Below are 20,774 nucleotides of genomic sequence, written 5' to 3' on the forward strand. Positions count from 1 at the left end.
CAGTTCATGTACTGTTAAAGCCTAGCTTAAAGGATTTTGAGCATTACCTTGCTAGCATGTGAAATGAGTGCTATTATGCAGTAGTCTAAACATTCTTTGGCATTACCTTTTTTGGGGACTGAAATGAAGACTAACCTTTTTCAATCCCGTGACCACTGCTGAGTTTTCCAAATTTGCTGGCATACTGAGTGCAGCACTTTCACAGCATCATCTTTTAGGATCTGAAATAGCTCAGCTGGAATTTCATCACCTCCACTAGCTTTGTTCATAGTAATGCTTCTGAAGCCCCACTTGACTTAACACTCCAGGATGTCTGGCTCTAGGTGAGTGATCACACCATTGTGGTTATCCAGGGCCTTTTTGTATAGTTCTTCTGTGTATTCTTGCCACCTCTTCTTAATCTTTTCTGCTTCTGTTAGGGCCTCACTGTTTCTGTCCTTTACTGTGCCCATCTTTGCATGAAATGTTCCCTTGGTATCTCTAATTTTTTTGAAAAGATCACTAGTCTTCCCCATTCTTCCTCTCTTCTTCCCATTGTTTTCCTCTATTTCCTTGCATTGTTCACCTAAGAAGGCATCTTATCTTTCCTTGCTATTCTTTGGAACTCTGCATTCACATGGGTGTATCTTTCCTTTTCTCCTTTGCCTTTCTTTTTCTTCTTTTCTCAGCTATTTGTAAGGCCTCCTCAGACAACCATTTTGCCTTGCTGCATTCCTTTTTCTTGAGGATGGTTTTGATCACTAACTCCTGTACAATTTCACACACTTCTGTCCATGGTTCTTCAGGCATTTATCAGATCTAATCCCTTGAATCTATTTGTCACTTCCACTGTATAATCATAAAGGATTTGATTTAGGTCATACCTGAATGGCCTAGTGGTTTTCCCTACTTTCAATTTAAGTCTAAATTTTGCAATAAGGAGGTGATGATCTGAGCCACAGTCAGCTCCAGGTCTTGTTTTTGCTGACTGTATAGTGTTTCTCCATCTTTGGTACAAAGAATATAATTCATCTGATTCCAGTATTTACCATCTGGTGATGTCCACACGTCGAGCTGTCTCTTGTGTTGTTGGAAGAGGGTATATACTATAACCAGGGTGTTCTCTTGGCAGAAGTGTTAACCTTTGCCCTGCTTCATTTTGTACTCCATGGCCAAACTTGACTGCTACTTCAGGTATCTCTTGACTTCCTACTTTTGCATTCCAGCCCCCTATGATGAAAAGGACATCTTTTTTTGGTGTTACACCACATTAACAAAGTAAAAGATAAAAATCATATGATAATCTCAATAGATGCAGAAAAGGCTTTTGAAAAAATTCAACACCGATTTCTGATGGCAACCTCTCTAGAAAATGGGCATAGAAGGAACCTATCAACATAAGAAAGGTCATATATGACAAACCCACAACATTTTTCTTAATGGCGAAAAACTGAAAGCATTTCCTCTAAGATCAGGAACAAGATAACACTTGCCACTATTATTTCAACACAGTTTTGGAAGTCCTAGCCATGGCAATCAGAGAAGAAAAAGAAATAAAAGGAATCAAGAATGGAAAAGAAGTCCTAAAACTCTCACTGTCTGCAGATGACATGATATTACACATAGAAAACCCTAAAGATACCCTCAGAAAATTACTGGAGCTCATCAGTGAACTTACAAAAGTTCTTACAAAATCAAAAAAGAACTTACAAAATCAATACACAGAAATCCCTTGCATTCCTACACACTAACAGTGAAAAATCAGAAAGTGATATGGAGGGAACAATCCCACTCACCACTGAAACAAAAATAAAATACCTAGGAGTAAACCTATCTAAAGACACAAAAGACCAGTATGTAGAAAACTATAGAACACTGATGAAACAAATAAAAGAGGATACAAAGTTGGATTGGATGAATCAATATTGTGAAAATTACTATACTACCTAAAGCAATCTACAGATTCAGTGCAATCCCTATCAAATTACCAATGGCATTTTTCACAGAACTAGAACAAAAAACTTTACAATTTGTATGGAAATACCAAAGACCCCAAATAGCCAATGCAATCGAGAAAGAAAAATGAAACTGGAAGAAGTCGACCTTCCTGACTTCAGACTATGCTACAAAGCTGCAGTAATCAAGACAGTATGGTACTGGTACAAAAACAGAAATATAGACCAATGGAACAAGATAGAAAGCCCAGAGATAAACCCACAAATCTATGGACACCTTATCTTTGACAAAGAGGGCAATGGAGAAAAGACAACCATTTCAATAAGTAGTGCTGGGAAACCTGGACAGCTATGAGTAAAAGAATGAAATTAGAACACTTCTTAATACCATACACAAAAATAAACTCAAGATAGATTAAAGACCTAAATGTAAGGCCAGAAACTATAAAACTCTTAGAGGAAAATACAGGCAAAACACTCTTTGACATAAACCCCAGCAAGACCCTCTTTGACTTTTCATTACTTTTCATTACTCCTAGAGTAATGAAAATAAAAACAAAAATAAAGAAATGGGACCTAATTAAATTTAAAAGCTTTTGCACAGCAAAGGAAACTTTAAACAAGATGAAAAGACAACCTTCAGAATGGGAGAAAATAATCAAAAAAGAAGCAAATGTCAAAAGCTTAATCCCCAAAATATACAAGTAGTTCGCATAGCCAACATCAGAAAAACAAACAACCTAATCAAAAAAATGGGTGGAAGATCAAAACAGACATTTCTCCAAAGATGACACACAGAGAGCCAACAAATAGATGAAAAGTTACTCAACATCTCTCATTATTAGAGAAATGCAAATTAAATTACAATGAGGCACTATCTCATATAAGTCAGAATGGCCATCATAAAAAAAAATCTACAAAGAATAAGTGCTGGAGAGGATGTGGAGAAAAGGAAACGCTCTTACACTGTTTGTGGGAATATAACTTGATATAGCCATGATGAAAAACAGTATGGAGATTCCTTTAAAAACTAGGAATAAAACCACCACCAAATGACCCAGCCACCCCACTCTGGGTATATACCCTGAGAAAACAGTAATTCAAAAAGACACATGTACCCCAACCTTCAAAGCAGCACTATTTACATTAGCCAGGAAACAGAAGCAACCTAGATGTGTCCACTGACAGATGAATGAATAAAGAAGTTGTGGTTCATAAATACAATGAAATATTAATGAATGAAAGTTGCTTAGTCAAGTCTGACTCTTCGCAACCCCATGGACTATACAGTCCATGGAATTCTGCAGGCCAGAATACTGGAGTGGGTAGCCTTTCCCTTCTCCAGGGGATCCTCCCAAACCAGGAATTGAACCAGGTCTCCTGCACTGCAGGTGGATTCTTTACCAGCTGAGCTATCAGGGAAGTGTAGGAATGGTTCAGTGATTGGTGGTACCCCAATACCAGTAATGGGCTTCCCTGGTGGCTTAGACAGTAAAGAATCTGCCTGCAAGGCAGGAAATGCAGGTTTGATCCTTGGGTTGGGAAGATCCTGGGAGAAGGAAATGGCAACCCACTCCAGTATCCTTGCCTGGGAAATCCATGGACAGTGGGATACAGTCCACAGCTCACAAAGAGTTGAACTCAACTGAGTGACTAACATTTTCACTTTCAATACCAGTAATTACTTCAAACAGGTAAAGAGTTCAATCTGGAGCCAATATTCTGTTTGAATACAGCCACCAAAATTTCCTTTATGTTAGCAAAAAGTTAGAATGAACCGATTACTTACGAAAACAGATCAAACCACTGCTGTTTTGTAACAGATTCCTGGCGTAAAAGCTTCAGAACAATTGGACGCATGAAATCCCATTTGTCTTCAAACTGAAGAGAACCTTTATTCTAAAAAAAAAAAAGGACAGAGTAGTTCAAGGGCAGTTAAATCAGAAGTGTGTTATTTTTATCTCATAAGAGACAAACAGAAATTTAAAAGAGTCAGATTTCCATAATGGAATCCCTATAACTTAATCTGGTATCAAGGAATCACAGGAAGAACTCACCATAAGAGAAAAAAAAAAGGTTACATGAAAGGGTATAGTGAAGAATTTGGCGTTCTCCAAAGAGCAGGTCTGGCCTTTGCCCTTGGCTTCTAGTAAGCAGTATCCCTGAGTCCTGGGAATGTTGTGATAAGAGAGTCCCTGGGGGCCTTGAGTCACACTGGATAATCTAACAATGTGATTTAGAGAGGGGACTGGTAAACCCATATAGTTTTAGGGTGGGAGCTGGTCAATCCAGAAATACCAACAATGAGATTTTGGGGTCATCGCGATTTGGGGTCAACCTGGAGACTGAGATTACCCACATGAGCAATGCCTACATGATGAAGCCTTAATAAAAATTTTGGACACCAAAGTGTGGGTGAGCTTCTCTGGCTGGCAGTACTTGTATGCCCTGCATTTAATGAGGGAAGGAGAGAAGACCTGACACCAGCAAGGACAAGGGAAGCTCTGTTTTTGACCCTCCTGGACACCAGCCTATATGTTTCTTCCTTCAGCTGAAAAAGGCCCTTAATAAACCATAATCATCAGCAGAGCAGTTTTCAGTAAGATCTTACTGAGTATTTTCACAGATTTATGAATATCTCTAACAAATTATTGAGTCTCCGTATTTTGGGACTCTCCCAAATTTGCTGCTAGTGTCAGAAGTGAGGGTGTTTTGTGTTTAGAGACTGTGCCCTAACTCCTCACAAAAAGTACACTGAAAATCCAAATAAACTCTGATAGTTGAGGAAGGAAAAAAAAAAAAAACAGAAAGATACCCATCTCATTTTATAATGCTTACAAAACCTTGATACCAAACCGTGAGGCAAGAACAAGAAATGGTAATTCTAGACCAATCTAATTTAAAAATATAGATGCAAAACTCTTAAAAATATTAGTAAATTAAGTGGCATATCAAAAAAATAATACATCATAATCATACATGTTTATTCCAGTAATGTGAAAGTGGTTCAATATTAAGGGGAAAAAATCCATTCATTATTAAAATGGGGGGGGGGACACCCCATACGTGTTAGTCATGAATACTTTTCATTTTCAAGTTAACTATGGCTATGGTTTTTCCAGTGGTCATGTATGGATGTGAGAGTTGGGACTGTGAAGAAAGCTGAGTGCTGAAGAATTGATGCTTTTGAACTGTAGTGTTGGAGAAGACTCTTGAGAGTCCCTGGGACTGCAAGGAGATCCAACCAGTCCATTTTGAAGGAGATCAGCCCTGGGATTTCTCTGGAGGGAATGATGCTAAAGCTGAAACTCCAGTACTTTGGCCACCTCATGCGAAGAGTTGACTTATTGGAAAAGACTCTGATGCTGGGAGGGATTGGGGGCAGGAGGAGAAGGGGATGACAGAGGATGAGATGGCTGGATGGCATCACTGACTCGATGGACGTGAGTTTGAGTGAACTCCAGGAGTTGGTGATGGACAGGGAGGCCTGGCATGCTGTGATTCATGGGGTCGCTAAGAGTTGGACACGGTTGAGCGACTGAACTGAACTGAACTGATGGCCATATGACTTGGTTTAATCAATAAATTTCAACAAAAGTCATTAATTTTCTAATATGGCAGCCCAAACACCCTTATGAATTTCACTACTGATTTTACTAAGTTTGTTTAGAATATTGCTCCCTTGTGTCAGATAAGATCCATGCACTGAATGGAATGTTCAAACTCCCTGAAATTATATTTCAGAAGCAGTTTTTAAACATATGGTCTAACAAGAATCTACACCAGGATCACGTAGAGTGGTAATTACACAAATATTTATAAAACCTATTATAGATTTGCTGGATCAGAAATCTCTTGAGTTCAGAATTTACACGTTTAGCAAATTCATGATAAAACTACATAAAAACGTTACAAAGTCTATGACCCCAAGAAGATTAAGAACTACTAACATTTAACTTTTGTGAAAGCAAATGATACTACTTCTTACATCTACACAGGTGATCCTAAAAGTAACTGTACTGTCTCACCCCAGGTACCTACTTTTATCACAAAACAATCTTCTTATAAAGACCCGGGAGATACTCAAAAATTGTACTGGGATTAGCTTCCCTAAACAACTACTTTGCTTTTACCTTATGGACTTAAGTGAACCATGTAGGTAACTTTGCTCTTCTTAGTACTGGTTAATGAGAAATTCAGTCAGGTTTGTGATCCTATGGTATATACTTTGTGTACTAATTTTATGGCCGGTTTCATTTTTCCTGTTACTAGTTTCCTATAACCATCTTTTTCATTTACTCTTCCCTCTGAGGAAAGGGTGGGAAAATAAACAAATATGGAAGAACCACAGAAAGGACATATAAATCTTTTCTTGACTATGACATGAAGACTCATCAGTTCAGTTCAGTTCAGTCGCTCAGTCATGTCCGACTCTTTGCAACCCCATGAATCGCAGCACGCCAGGCCTCCCTGTCCAGCACCAACTCCCAGAGTTCACTCAGACTCACGTCCATCGAGTCAGTGATGCCATCCAGCCATCTCATCCTCTGTCATCCCCTTCTCCTCCTGCCCCCAATCCCTCCCAGCATCAGAGTCTTTTCCAATGAGTCAACTCTTTGCATGAGGTGGCCAAAGTACTGGAGTTTCAGCTTTAGCATCATTCCTTCGAAAGAAATCCCAGGGTTGATCTCCTTCAAAATGGACTGGTTGGATCTCCTTGCAGTCCAAGGGACTCTCAAGAGTCTTCTCCAACACCACAGTTCAAAAGCATCAATTCTTTGATACTCAGCCTTCTTCACAGTCCAACTCTCACATCCATACATGACCACAGGAAAAACCATAGCCTTGACTAGACGGACCTTTGTTGGCAAAGTAATGTCTCTGCTTTTGAATATGCTATCTAGGTTGGTCATAACTTTCCTTCCAAGGAGTAAGCGTCTTTTAATTTCATGGCTGCAGTCACCATCTGCAGTGATTCTGGAGCCCCAAAAAATAAAGTCTGACACTGTTTCCACTGTTTCCCCATCTATTTGCCATGAAGTGATGGGACCAGACGCCATGATCTTTGTTTCCTGAATGTTGAGCTTTAAGCCAACTTTTTCACTCTCCTCTTTCACTTTCATCAAGAGGCTTTTTAGCTCCTCTTCACTTTCTGCCATAAGGGTGGTGTCATAATACCTTCTTAAAAAGAGAGTATTTTATAATGTCAACTAAGTCTATTTCCATAGGCAATTCTGGCAACTTATAAAATGAAACAGAGTACAAATTCTGCAATTAAAAATCAAAAAGGTAGAAAGGACTAAACAGGTATCTGAGATAAACACTGGTTAGGCTCTGAAATCTATCAGCGATGGCAAAATGACAGGAAAATTTATCAGCAAAAAGACAGGAAACAGTCTCCTATTTGATGAAACATACAAGATTAACTACAGAAACATTTCCCTCTAATACTCAGTTAAAGGAGGAATTAAATAATTGAATTTTCCTATCAAGCTTTTATAGTAGATTCCAAAAATGATGCTCAAGTAGTTCCTTGACCTATTCTCTGTCAAACTGAAGAGCACATCATTAAATCATAGCTAAGCATCAGACACCAAACCTACTATTTATGAAAGATTTTAATAAGCAAAGACACCTTCAAACTACGAACTCTGATTTATGAATGTTTCCAATGTTTAACTAAGGGCTGCCTCACCTTTACTGATGTGCTACAAGTCTCTTCTGCTTTAATTCTTTCATTACACTCAGAATAGCTATTAAGTCTAGGATTCTCTCACCCACTGGCTCTTTTACACCAAAAGGATTTCAACATTTGCCAAAACTCAGTCCCTCTATCCTTCATTTCTTACAACACAACTAATTCCCTCAGAGGCACTCTTCTCAAACACACAGATGGGTCATGGAGAAGCCAATGGGGGATAACTAGAAGAATTTACCAGGCAGAGAAAGCAACCATTGCAAAGATCCCACAGTAGAAACATGTCTGATATATTCAAGGTAGAGAAAAATAAGGACAGAGGACAGAGTAGATGAGTTCAGAGAAGCAACACAGAGCTGGATCTTATAGGGTCTTGAAGGCCATTGTAGAAGTTTGGCTTCTATTGTAAGTGAGATGGGGAACCATTAAAGATTCTGAGCAAGAAGTGACACGAATTGATTTATGTTTTTAAATCTCCTGATTGCTATGTTGAGAATACATTATAAGAGGCAAGTGTTACAGCTGTGTATAGGAGGCAAAGTTAGAAATACCAGTGATACAGACCAGGGTGGCAGCAGTGGAGGTAGGGAGCAGCAGTTAGATTTGTATGCTTTAAAGGCAGTGCTAACAAGATTTCCTGACCGCAGGTATCTGAGATGAGAGAAAGAAAGAAAGCATGACTCAGGTTTTTGTCTGATAAATTTGTATACTTGGACCCACAAAATGGGACGCCACCCTATTGGCCCAGACCACATCTAAAATCTAAACCTAAATCAGCCTGCACATATGGTAAACATCTCACAGTCAAGAAAATATAATGCCAATCACAATCCTTCAACTCAGCTTTATCTAGCTAACCTTATCTAAAAAAAGAGCACCAGCTTACCTCAAAATGAAATCCCTGACCTCCTAGTCAATCATGCCTTGTTTCTGTATTGCCTCTTCTAACGTCATATAAAACTCGCTCCTCCATAAAAATCCTTCAGGAAGAGTACTCCACTGCTTGTTAGGAACTCTAATCCACTGATTATTTTCCTTTGACTGAAGGACATCAAACTCTTTAGTAAACTGTTTTAGTTTTGTGATTTGACATGTCCAAGAAATATGGCATTGCCATCAACTGAAATGGAAAAGACTGCAGATATAAAGGCTTAAGGAAAGCTCAGGAGTTCAGACAGTTACATTTGACATGTCTATCAAACAGTCTTTTGAAGATGTTGACTAGGCAGCTCAATAAGTAAATCTAGAATTTAAAAGAAAGATCAGACCAGCAAAGAAAAATTTGAAAGTCATCAAGAGTACATTTAAAAACAGAAAGTTTTTAAAAGTTGCTACTGGATGAGATCACAAAGGGAGTAAATATAAAGAACCAGGCCTGAGTCCTTATGTACTTAATATTAAGAGTTGGGAGAAGAGTAAGAACTAGGAAAGGAAAAAGAAAGCAACAGAGAGGTGGCAAGAAAATAAAGAGGGTAGTATTCTGTAAACCGACTTTTTATTGTTCAGTCACTAAGCTGTGTCTGACTGTTTGCAATGCCATGGACTGCAGCATGCCTGGCTCCTCTGTCCTCTACTATCTCCCTGAGTTTGCTCAAATTCATGTCCATTGAGTCAGTGATGCTATATAACCATCTCATCCTCTGCCGCCCTCTTCGCCTTTTGCCTTCAATCTTTCCCAGCATCATGGTCTTTTCCAATAAGTTGGCTCCTTGCAGCAGGTGGCCAAAGTACTGGAGCTTCAGCTTCAGCACAGTCCTTCCAAATGAATATTCAGGGCTGGTTTCCTTTAGGATTGACAGTTTTGATCTCCTTGCAATCCAAGGAACTCTCAAGACTTTTCCAGCACCACAATTCAAAAGATGGGGGAGGTGCCAAAGGTTTGACAGGAAAGATATGAAATAGACATCTAGGAAAATGGAAGAATAAACGACTATGGAAGTGTAGTGTGATTGGGCTCTATTATAGTTTGTGGTTATGAATTTAAAGTGAAAGTAGCAGGTGTGGATCTTTTTCTCCTGCAACATTCAACTGCATAGAGGCTAGCACTGAAAGGTGAAGAGACGGATTGAACCCGGGTGTGGTTTTCGCCAGTGAAACAGAGAGGAGCAAAGGAGTCAAAGTGTATTTCAGGGAGTGATTATAATGACTGAATAAAAAACTTAGGCTGGGAAGGTAAGGGGAAGAGAAAGGACAAGATGATGAAAGACAGAGACCTATGCTTCCAACTAGGATGCAATAACAAGTGCCAGACTTCCCCTCCTGCCTAAACGACTGGAAAGCCAAAGGGCAGTACAGGACAGTATTTCCTGAAAAGGTACACAAACGGGGGTGAGCCCTACAAATGCCCAAGCATGCTACCTATGAGTAGAGTTTTCAGGACTGAGCGTAACCAGAGGGAACCCAAATAGCCTGGTGGTTTTACTAAGATTAGGAGACAGAGTTCAGAGTTTGGGGAGGCCAAAGTGATGAAAATGTGTGGCACAGAGTATCAAAAAAAGGAACTGTACAGACAGGGAGCTCTGGAGATATGCAGAGGAGTCCCTTCAAGCCTCTGACTATTAAATATTGACCCATACGTGTGAGTGAGAAAACTATCAGAGTCTGGGGAAACAACTGTTTGAAAGAAACAACAATCGCCAGAGTCCACACAGACCTAGTAATAGGTCACATTTCCACCAGCCAGAGTGGAAACACTCCTTAACATGCCAGCTATCTAGCAGTCTTCAGAAAACTACTCCATCTATAATGATACCAACGTACCCCTACCTTCAGTGTTGTTCAGACCCACTCTAACAAAACTCATCAATAAAAGCAAGCTTTAGAAAGATCAAACTGATTTCAAGTAACTTAACTATGTCATAGCCAAACCTAAAAATATTTAAAGGAAATTTTAAAACTCCAGTTCCTAAAACATAAAACTCACAATGTCTGGAATCCAATCAAAAATAATTAAGCAGGTCAATGTTATTCGGCAGCCAGGATGGGAGGGGAGTTTGGGGGGAACGGATACATGTATATGCATGGCTGAGTCCCTCTGCTGCTGTAACTGTCACGTCATTAACTGGCTATGCATGGACTGTAGCCTACCAGGCTCCTCTGTCCATGCAATTGTCCCGGCAAGAACACTGGAGTGGGTTGCCATTTCTTCCTCCAGGGGATCTTCCCAACTCAGGGACTGAACCTGCATCTCTTGTTTCTCCTGCACTGGCAGGCGATTCTTTACCACTAAGCCACCTACTCCGATAAAAAAAAAAAGTTAAAAAAAAATATCAAGCAGACAAGAAGCAGGGAAATATAAACCCACGATCAGGAGAAAAACCAAACCACAGAACCTGATCCAGAAATGACATGGATGACAGTTTCCGTAGACAGTGATGTTAAACCAGCTATTATACACGTATATATACATATATATATACAGAAGATAGTAGAAAGCGTGAACATCACAGAAACAAAAGATGTTTTCAAACAAGTATCAGGGAGGATAAATTAGGAGTCTGGGATTAACATATACATACTTACTATAAATAAAACAGATACCAACAAGGACCTACTTTATAGTACAAGGAATTATACTGAATATTTTGTAACCTATAAGGGAAAAGAATCTGAAAAAGTATGTGTGTGTGTATAACTGAATCACCTGTAACTAAAGCAACATGGTAAACCAACTATACTTCAATAAATAAATAAAATTTAAAATGAAAAGAATATCAGTGAGCAGGAGAGAACCTCAAATGACCTCACCTACATATAACCAGAATCTTGGGGTACAGAGAATATTTGAAGAAATAAAGGCCAAAATGTTTCCTAACTTGGTGCAAACTATAAACCCACATACTTAAGACATTAAACGATAAGGTAGAATCAGTGAGTTGGAGACTGTAGTGGAGCTGAATTATCAGAAAAGGGGCACCAGACTGAGTTAGAAAAACAGAAAAAGGTAAGAGTACATACGATGCTTGAAACTGTAATGAAAAAAATTTCCCTGGTGGTCCAGTAGCCAAGACCCCATACTCCCAATTGCAGGGGCCTGGGCTTGATCCCTGCTCAGGGATCTAGATCCCACATGCCACAACTAAGACCTCGAACAACCAAATAAATAAAAAAACAAATATAAGGCATGTGGCTATACAAGCCAATAAATCTTGTATTTGTGATAAATGTCGTACAAAAGAGCATTTCCTTTTACCTTCAAATAGTCTCCTTTACATTTCCATGGGTAGCTCAAACATTTAAGATCTGTGGAAAAAAATATGAGTTCAGCTATTTTTACCCTCTATCATTTAACTTCCATATAGATCACTCCCATCACTGTGATCATTTTACTTTAAATATCTGATTGTTAATCATGTGTTCGATTCTGAATACTTACAAATATTAATTCATTTAATTTTTACAACTACCCTGTGTGTTAGGTGACACTTAGAGGTGAGAAAACTATACACTGCAACCTGAGATTGGGTCAGATCACTTCCCTCAGGTTACAAGTACGAAGTGCAGAGCAAGGGGCCAAGTCCAAGCAGTGTAGTTCTGTCACATTCTTAAACGTTCAATGGATCCTTCCTGGAAGAGGACTGGTGGGACTTCTAAACTATGGGCCAGATTCAGCCCTTGGATTCATCTCATCAGGCTTATAAATTGAAGGGAAAAGAAAATCTATGATTATAAAAATTTACTGGCAATTATCTAGAAGTCACAAGGTGAAAGCATCAATACATAAAAGACATTTTTCTCTTTAAACCTGGTGGGGGAGTAGGACACTATTTTCCAAAAAGTTAAAATTTTTTTTCCAATGAAATGAAAAATTTCACATTATGCTCCCCTTTAAATCTTTTACATTTCTTTTGACCCATAAACGGGGAGTCAAAAAAAAGAAAAAAGGCTTTTAGGTTTCTTCTAGAGGCAAAAAAAATTTTTTTTTACACAAATTCTGATGATGCCTATATTTTTAAAAACCCAAACAACTAATTTTAAGGAGGAAAAAATAACTACTAATAAAAGAATGTGAACTTATTGGGGTTCTTTATCATTTATTATTACACTTAATTCATTCAACAAACATCTGAGTGCCTACTGTAGAAGAAGAATTATGCTAGTCACCGGGACACATAAATGAAAGGTTCTCAAGTAATTCACTTGCTAGTACAGTGTCTGTGACTTTAATGAATGGCTGGTGGGATCACTGATCACAGAAGAAATGGCAGGAGAATAACTCATTTGAGTTGGAAGGTTTGTAAGTGGCGATGCATTTTGGATGTTGTCCAATAAAAGCAAATGCTGAAGTTATAATTCTTCATGTTCTTTTTTCCTGTGTTCTCCCCTCTTTATTTTAAATAAGATAAAAGCTTATCTACTACTGAACTTCTTTTTACTTAAGATCTCTCCCTGAGGGCTAAGGGGGGGAAAAAATCAGTGTAAAGTTTCTCACAATTAGAAGACAGAGAATAAAAACACTAAAATAAAGATGAAAAGAAAAACAGGTGAGCAAAGGTTCAGCTCCCTTTCCTGGCTCAACTCAGTACAAAGAATCAGGATCTCTTAATACAGCATGTTGGCTGTCCAGACTCAAATTAAATACATTCAGCTTTACCTGAAAAACACTGCATAGTGGAATAATCAGTTCTAAAACAGATTGACAATGAAGTTCCACAATCTCATATTTATAGCCCTGTTGGTTGTTTCAAACAAACAAACAAGCATTAGAAAATAAATTAGAGAAAAAATAAATTTTTGTAGTGCCCTGGAGTGGGTGGAGGTGTTACAGATAAGAAATGAAAGATGCTTTATAGATCTGTCTAGAATATATCATCGCTTTAAAAATCTGCAAACCTCCCATTGAAAATCACAACTGAGTTTTCAAGCAATGAGTTCAACTACAATCCCATGTTATTTAATCCCAACAAAGAGTAGATGTGTAACTGCTTATGCACAAATATAAAATTTGTATCATGCTAAGAAGTAGGAATGCTTCAGTAAACACAAGAAAAACAGAAAACCCCACTGGCTTGCAAAATGTTTTAAAAGTAACAGAGTCAGTTTTTCAAAAATCTAGTTGGCTATGCCAGGTTTTTAGTGGCGGCACACAGGATCTTCCATCTTCGTTGTGGCATCCAGGTTCCTTAGTAGTAGCATGCGAACTCTTAGCTGCAGCATATGGGATTTAGTTCCCTAACCAGGGACTGAATTCAAGCCCCCTGTACTGGGAGCACAGTCTTAGTCACTGGATCACCAGGGAAGTCCCAACAGAGTCATTTTTAAATTACTCACTTACTTTCCAATAAAATAATACAAACACTGACCTATTAGTATGCCCTGAAAATGTCCTAAAATCCTAATACAACATATAAGACAAAACATACATACCCTCACCAAATTGTGTAAACAATATCACAACATTTTATGATGATGCAAACGTTGCATATTTAGAAGGAAACAAAGAATGTAATTATTATTGCTATAGGTCTTCTTGCTACATCTTCATGGATGACAAAAATATAAGAAAAGTTAAGGAGAAGTTGTAAGCAAGGCAAGAAATAACATTCACACAACTGATAGCAATTATTTTTTGTCACCTGTATTCTTTCACGCCTGTAACATTTTTACCACAATACAAGGAGCTTAGTTGTTTAATGTTTGTATTTGTTCCCTCTTTGAAGGTCCTAGTTTAGAATTCCTTGGCGGTCCAGTGGTTAGGACTCGCTGCTTCCACTGTCAAAGGCAATGGATTCGATCCCAGGTCAGGGAACTAAGATCCTGCATGCCACGCAGTGTGGCCAAAAAAAAAGTTCCCAGTTTATTGAATGTGGATTATATCCAATGATGGCCTTCTAATAACTTTCAAAAGGAAACAAATCAGTATATTTTAGGGCTTTTGTGTAAATCATGAGGCTAGCTATTTGAATGTGTGGGTTCCCATAACATCTACAAGCCACTATTGCTCTCAGTTATGTGATCTGAAACCACATTTGCAATCCCCATTAACCAAAAGAACCACAAAACTACAGTATGTATTTGAATACTGGCAATTCTCACTATGCTCCAGCCACACCACCCTTTTAAAGGTGTTACTCAAATATGCCACGCTCACCACCGCGCCTCAGCCCTTCGCCTAGAAAGCAGATCATTCAGGTCTCTGGGTCAGTGTCACCTCAGAGAGGCCTTCTCAAGCCAACCTAAGGAAAATGCCCTTCCCTTTTCCTTTCTGCAAATCCAGAGTCAAGATCTAAAGCCAGTAAAACAGCTACTTTGATTAGCTATGAGAATGAAATTTTAATTCAGACTAAACAGTACTTTTTTTTTTGGCCACATTACTCGTCTTATGGGATCTTAGTTCTCTGACCAGGTGTCAAACCCAGCCCCCACCCCACCCCCACCGACAGTGGAAGCACAGGGTTCTAAATAATACTTGGGAAAAAAAAAACCCAGAAAGCTCTGGGATCTGGCTGAAATGTCATCAAATAGCAGGGAAAGACAATTCAATAGAACGTAACTGAAAGCTATATTTACGGGAAAAATGACTTTCTGTTGTAAATAAGGAAGCAAAATAGTGGCACCATCTTCTGAGCCCTCTTGATTAGGGGTTTTCCTCACAGACCTCATTACTATAAAAACCACCACTTTAATAAATAAAGTGTTACTTATTCCTTTAGTGTCAGTATTTACACATTAGAAATATAAGCTCCAAAGAGCTGGGGACCTTGTCTATCATATTCACTACTGTGTTACTGACACTTAAAATAGTATCCAACAGAGAGGAGATACTAATGTATTTGTGGAATGAACAAGCCCAGTACGGATCAAATATCCTTGACATTACCTTTATGTACTCCAAGTATAATGACCTATGTTTTAACCTGAGCTGTAACTTGTTCCTTTTCAGAGCCTATCAGGCACCAGTCACAACCACAACTGGGCACTGTTTTCTCTTTGGCTCTGTCCTTTCAGTCTTTCTGGAATTATTTCTCCACTCTTCTCCAGTAGCATATTGGGTACCTATTGACCTGGGGAGTTCATTTTTCAGTGTTATATCTTTTTGTCTTTTCATACTGTTCATGGGGTTTTCAAGGCAAGAATACTGAAGTGGTTTGCCATTCCCTTCTCCAGTGGACTACGTTTTTTTCGAACTCTGACTATGCCAAAGCCTTTGACTGTGTAGAACACAACAAACTGTGGAAAATTCTTAAGGAAATGGGAATACCAGACCACTTTACCCGCCTCCTGAGAACTCTGTATGCAGGTCAAGAAGCAACAGTTAGAACCAGACATGGAACAATGGATTGGTTCCAAATTTATATCGTCACCCTGCTTATTTAACTTATATGTAGAGTACATCATGAGAAATGTCGGCCTGGATGAAGCACAAGCTGGAATCAAGATTGCTGGGAGAAATATAAATAACTTCAGATATGCAGATGACACCACCCTTATGGCAGAAAGTGAAGAGTAAATCAAGAGCCTCTTGATGAAAGTGGAAGAGGAGACTGAAAAAAGCTGGCTTAAAACTCAACATTCAGAAAACTAAACTCATGGCATCCAGTCCCATCATTTCATGGTAAATAGATGGAGAAACGATGGAAACAGGGACAGATTTTATCTTCTTGGGCTCCAAAATCACTGCAGATGGTGACTGCAGTTGTGAAATTAAAAGACACTTGCAAAAACTATTAAAAATTCAAACATATGGAGGCTGAACAACATGCTGCTGAATAACCAACAAATCACAGAAGAAATCAAAAAAGAAATCAAAATTTGCATAGAAACGAATGAAAATGAAAACACAACAACCCAAAACCTGTGGGACACTGTAAAAGCAGTCCTAAGGGGAAAGTTCATAGCAATACAGGCACACCTCAAGAAACAAGAAAAAAGTCAAATAAATAACCTAACTCTACACCTAAAGCAACTAGAAAAGGAAGAAATGAAGAACCCCAGGGTTAGTAGAAGGAAAGAAATCTTAAAACTTAGAGCAGAAATAAATGCAAAAGAAACAAAAGAGATCATAGCAAAAATCAACAAAACCAAAAGCTGGATTTTGAAAAGATAAATAAAACTGACAAACCATTAGCCAGACTCATCAAGAAACAAAGGGAGAAAAATCAAATCAATAAAATTAGAAATGAAAATGGAGAGATCACAACAGACAACACAGAAATACAAAGGATCATAAGAGACTACTATCAGCAATTATATGCCAATAAAATGGACAACGTGGAAGAAATGGACAAATTCTTAGAAGAGTACAACTTTCCAAAACTGGACCAGGAAGAAATAGAAAATCTTAACAGACCCATCACACGCACGGAAATTGAAACTGTAATCAAAAATCTTCCAGCAAACAAAAGCCCAGGTCCAGACGGCTTCACAGCTGAATTCTACCAAAAATCTAGAGAAGAGCTAACACCTATCCTGCTCAAACTCTTCCAGAAAATTGCAGAGGATGGTAAACTTCCAAACTCATTCTATGAGGCCACCATCACCCTAATACCAAAACCTGACAAAGATCCCACAAAAAAAGAAAACTACAGGCCAGTATCACTGATGAACATAGATGCAAAAATCCTTAATGAAATTCTAGCAATCAGAATCCAATAACACATTAAAAAGATCATACACCATGACCAAGTGGGCTTTATCCCAGGGATGCAAGGATTCTTCAATATCCGCAAATCAATCAATGTAATACACCACATTAACAAATTGAAAAATAAAAACCATATGATTATCTCAATAGATGCAGAGAAAGCCTTTGACAAAATTCAACATCCATTTATGATCAAAACTCTCCAGAAAGCAGGAATAGAAGGAACATACCTCAACATAATCAAAGCTATATATGACAAACCCACAGCAAACATTATCCTCAATGGTGAAAAATTGAAAGCATTTCCCCTAAAGTCAGGAACAAGACAAGGGTGCCCACTTTCACCACTACTATTCAACATAGTTTTGTAAGTTTTGGCCACAGCAATCAGAGCAGAAAAAGAAATAAAAGGAATCCAAATTGGAAAAGAAGAAGTAAAGCTCTCACTGTTTGCAGATGACATGATCCTCTACATAGAAAACCCTAAAGACTCCACCAGAAAATTACTAGAACTAATCAATGACTATAGTAAAGTTGCAGGATATAAAATCAACACACAGAAATCCCTTGCATTCCTATACACTAATAATGAGAAAACAGAAAGAGAAATTAAGGAAACAATTCCATTCACCATTGCAACAGAAAGAATAAAATACTTAGGAATATATCTACCTAAAGAAACTAAAGACCTATATATAGAAAACTATAAAACACTGGTGAAAGAAATCAGAGAGGACACTAACAGATGGAGAAATATACCATGTTCATGGATTGGAAGAATCAATATAGTGAAAATGAGTATACTACCCAAAGCAATCTATAGATTCAATGCAATCCCTATCAAGCTACCAACAGTCTTCTTCACAGAGCTAGAACAAATAATTTCACAATTTGTATGGAAATACAAAAAACCTCGAATAGCCAAAGCGATCTTGAGAAAGAAGAAGGGAACTGGAGGAATCAACCTACCTGACTTCAGGCTCTACTACTAAGCCACAGTTATCAAGACAGTATGGTACTGGCACAAAGACAGAAATATCGATCAATGGAACAAAATAGAAAGCCCAGAGATTAATCCACGCACATATGGACACCTTATCTTTGACAAAGGAGGCAAGAATATACAATGGATTAAAGACAATCGCTTTAACAAGTGGTGCTGGGAACTCTGGTCAACCACTTGTAAAAGAATGAAACTAGAACACTTTCTAACACCATACACAAAAATAAACTCAAGATGGATTAAAGATCTAAATGTAAGACCAGAAACTATAAAACTCCATAGGCAAAACACTCTCTGACATACATCACAGCAGGATCCTCTATGACCCACCTCCCAGAATATTGGAAATAAAAGCAAAAATAAACAAATGGGACCTAATTAACCTTAAAAGCTTCTGCACATCAAAGGAAACTATTAGCAAGGTGAAAAGACAGCCTTCAGAATGGGAGAAGATAATAGCAAATGAAGCAACTGACAAACAACTAATCTCGAGAATATACAAGCAACTCCTACAGCTCAACTCCAGAAAAATAAATGACCCAATCAAAAAATGGGCCAAAGAACTAAATAGACATTTCTCCAAAGAAGACATACAGATGGCTCACAAACACATGAAAAGATGCTCAACATCACTCATTATCAGAGAAATGCAAATCAAAACAACTATGAGGTACCATTTCACACCAGTCAGAATGGCTGCGATCCAAAAGTCTACAAGTAATAAATGCTGGAGAGGGTATGGAGAAAAGGGAACCCTCTTCCACTGTTGGTGGGAATGCAAACTCGTACAGCCACTATGGAGAACAGTGTGGAGATTCCTTAAAAAACTGGAAATAGAACTGCCTTATGATCCAGCAATCTCACTGCTGGGCATACACACTGAGGAAACCAGAAGGGAAAGAGACACGTGTACCCCCATGTTCATCGCAGCACTGTTTATAATAGCCAGGACATGGAAGCAACCTAGATGTCCATCAGCTGATGAATGGATAAGAAAGCTATGGTACATATACACAATGGAGTATTACTCAGCCATTAAAAAGAATACCTTTGAATCAGTTCTAATGAGGTGGATGAAACTGGAGCCTATTATACAGAGTGAAGTAAGCCAGAAAGAAAAACACCAATACAGTATACTAACGCATATATATGGAATTTAGAAAGATGGTAACAATAACCCTGTGTACAAGACAGCAAAAGAGACACTGATGTATAGAACAGTCTTATGGACTTTGTGGGAGAGGGAGAGGGTGGGAAGATTTGGGAGAATGGCATTGAAACATGTAAAATATCACGTATGAAACGAGTTGCCAGTCCAGGTTCGATGCACGATACTGGATGCTTGGGGCTGGTGCACTGGGACGACCCAGAGGGATGGTATGGGGAGGGAGGAGGGAGGAGGGTTCAGGATGGGGAACACATGTATACCTGTGGTGGATTCATTTTGATATTTGGCAAAACTAATACAATTATGTAAAGTTTAAAAAAAAATAAAATTAAAAAAAAAAAAAGACGCTTGCTCCTTGGAAGAAAAGCTATGACCAACCTAGACAGCATATTAAAAAGCAGAGACAGAACTGATTCATTGGAAAAGACCCTGATGCTGGGAAAAACTGAAGGCAGGAGAAGGGGATGACAGAGCATGAGATGGTTTGGATGGCATCACTAACTCAATGGACATGAGTCTGAGCAAACTCCCAGAGACGGTGATGGACAAGGAAGCCTGGAGTGCTGCAGGCCATGGGGTCACAAAGAGTCAGACAAGTACTTCAGTGAACAGAACTGATTAGGCACCAACTTACTGTATACACTACACCAAGGCAGGAGCCGTGACTTTCTATAATATAACTAGGTTCACTAGGACCCTTGCAAAATACCTAATAAGAAACACCTGTCTTTGTCTCATTTTTCTCTGTCCACCAGCTGGATGCCTAACGTCCTCTTGAAATCTCACTGCAAACTAAAGTTCCTCTCTTCTAATCCATTGATAAATAATGGATCTCTCACAGTTTATCTTAAACTGTCATTTCCCATGAGTAGCTTTAAGTAATATATCACCTCCAGATTATGTAACTGCTCACTCACTCATTTTCACAAAACATGAAAGATTTTCACACTTTTATAGTGAGTATCACATATAACAAGTATACGATTTAGTCTTCTATTCCCACTCTCACCCCTACCCTTGGCCCATATATGCACCCTTGAATTGGTTGGCCAATATATGCACCCCTGAATTGGTTTTCTCCCTCAGCTGTGAGTGTCAAATGTAACCAGGTCTCTAGGTCAGGCCACTGGAGTGAAGGACAGTGGCCCTAACGATCACATTCCCCTTAGATGCTCATTCAAAAGGGCAATTTCCATCAACCCAATGAAAAGTTAGGTTCTAAATAAGGCTCTCGTTTATGTTTAAATAGACATTAAAAAATAATTCCAGTTGTGTATCTTAATCACATTCACTGACATTATTCAAATCTGGGTATCACACTCATATTCTCTGCCAAGCATGTTCTACCAGTTTCCCCCGATCATCACCAACAAAAAGTCTACCTTTCT

At 38.6% G+C, this 20,774-nt stretch overlaps 1 protein-coding gene across 6 annotated transcripts in view; it reads right to left on the minus strand.

Annotated features, from left to right (window-relative positions):
- Positions 1 to 20,774, minus strand: part of CUL5 (cullin 5) — a 138,702-nt gene that overhangs the window by 111,485 nt on the left and 6,443 nt on the right. For 3 of the 6 annotated variants that reach the window (XM_044929776.2, XM_006053333.4, XM_044929775.1), the window contains exon 2: positions 3,724 to 3,833. The exons of 1 other annotated variant lie outside the window; for it this stretch is intronic. In XM_044929776.2, coding sequence (XP_044785711.1) covers positions 3,724 to 3,833 — 110 coding nt within the window. Of the gene's footprint in view, positions 1 to 3,723; positions 3,834 to 11,824; positions 11,875 to 20,774 lie in introns of those variants that run through there. 2 more of the 6 variants (XM_006053334.4, XM_025266947.3) reach the window with 2 other exon arrangements.

Source organism: Bubalus bubalis, chromosome 16 (assembly GCF_019923935.1).
Source record: "Bubalus bubalis isolate 160015118507 breed Murrah chromosome 16, NDDB_SH_1, whole genome shotgun sequence".
Classification (NCBI taxonomy): domain Eukaryota; kingdom Metazoa; phylum Chordata; class Mammalia; order Artiodactyla; family Bovidae; genus Bubalus; species Bubalus bubalis.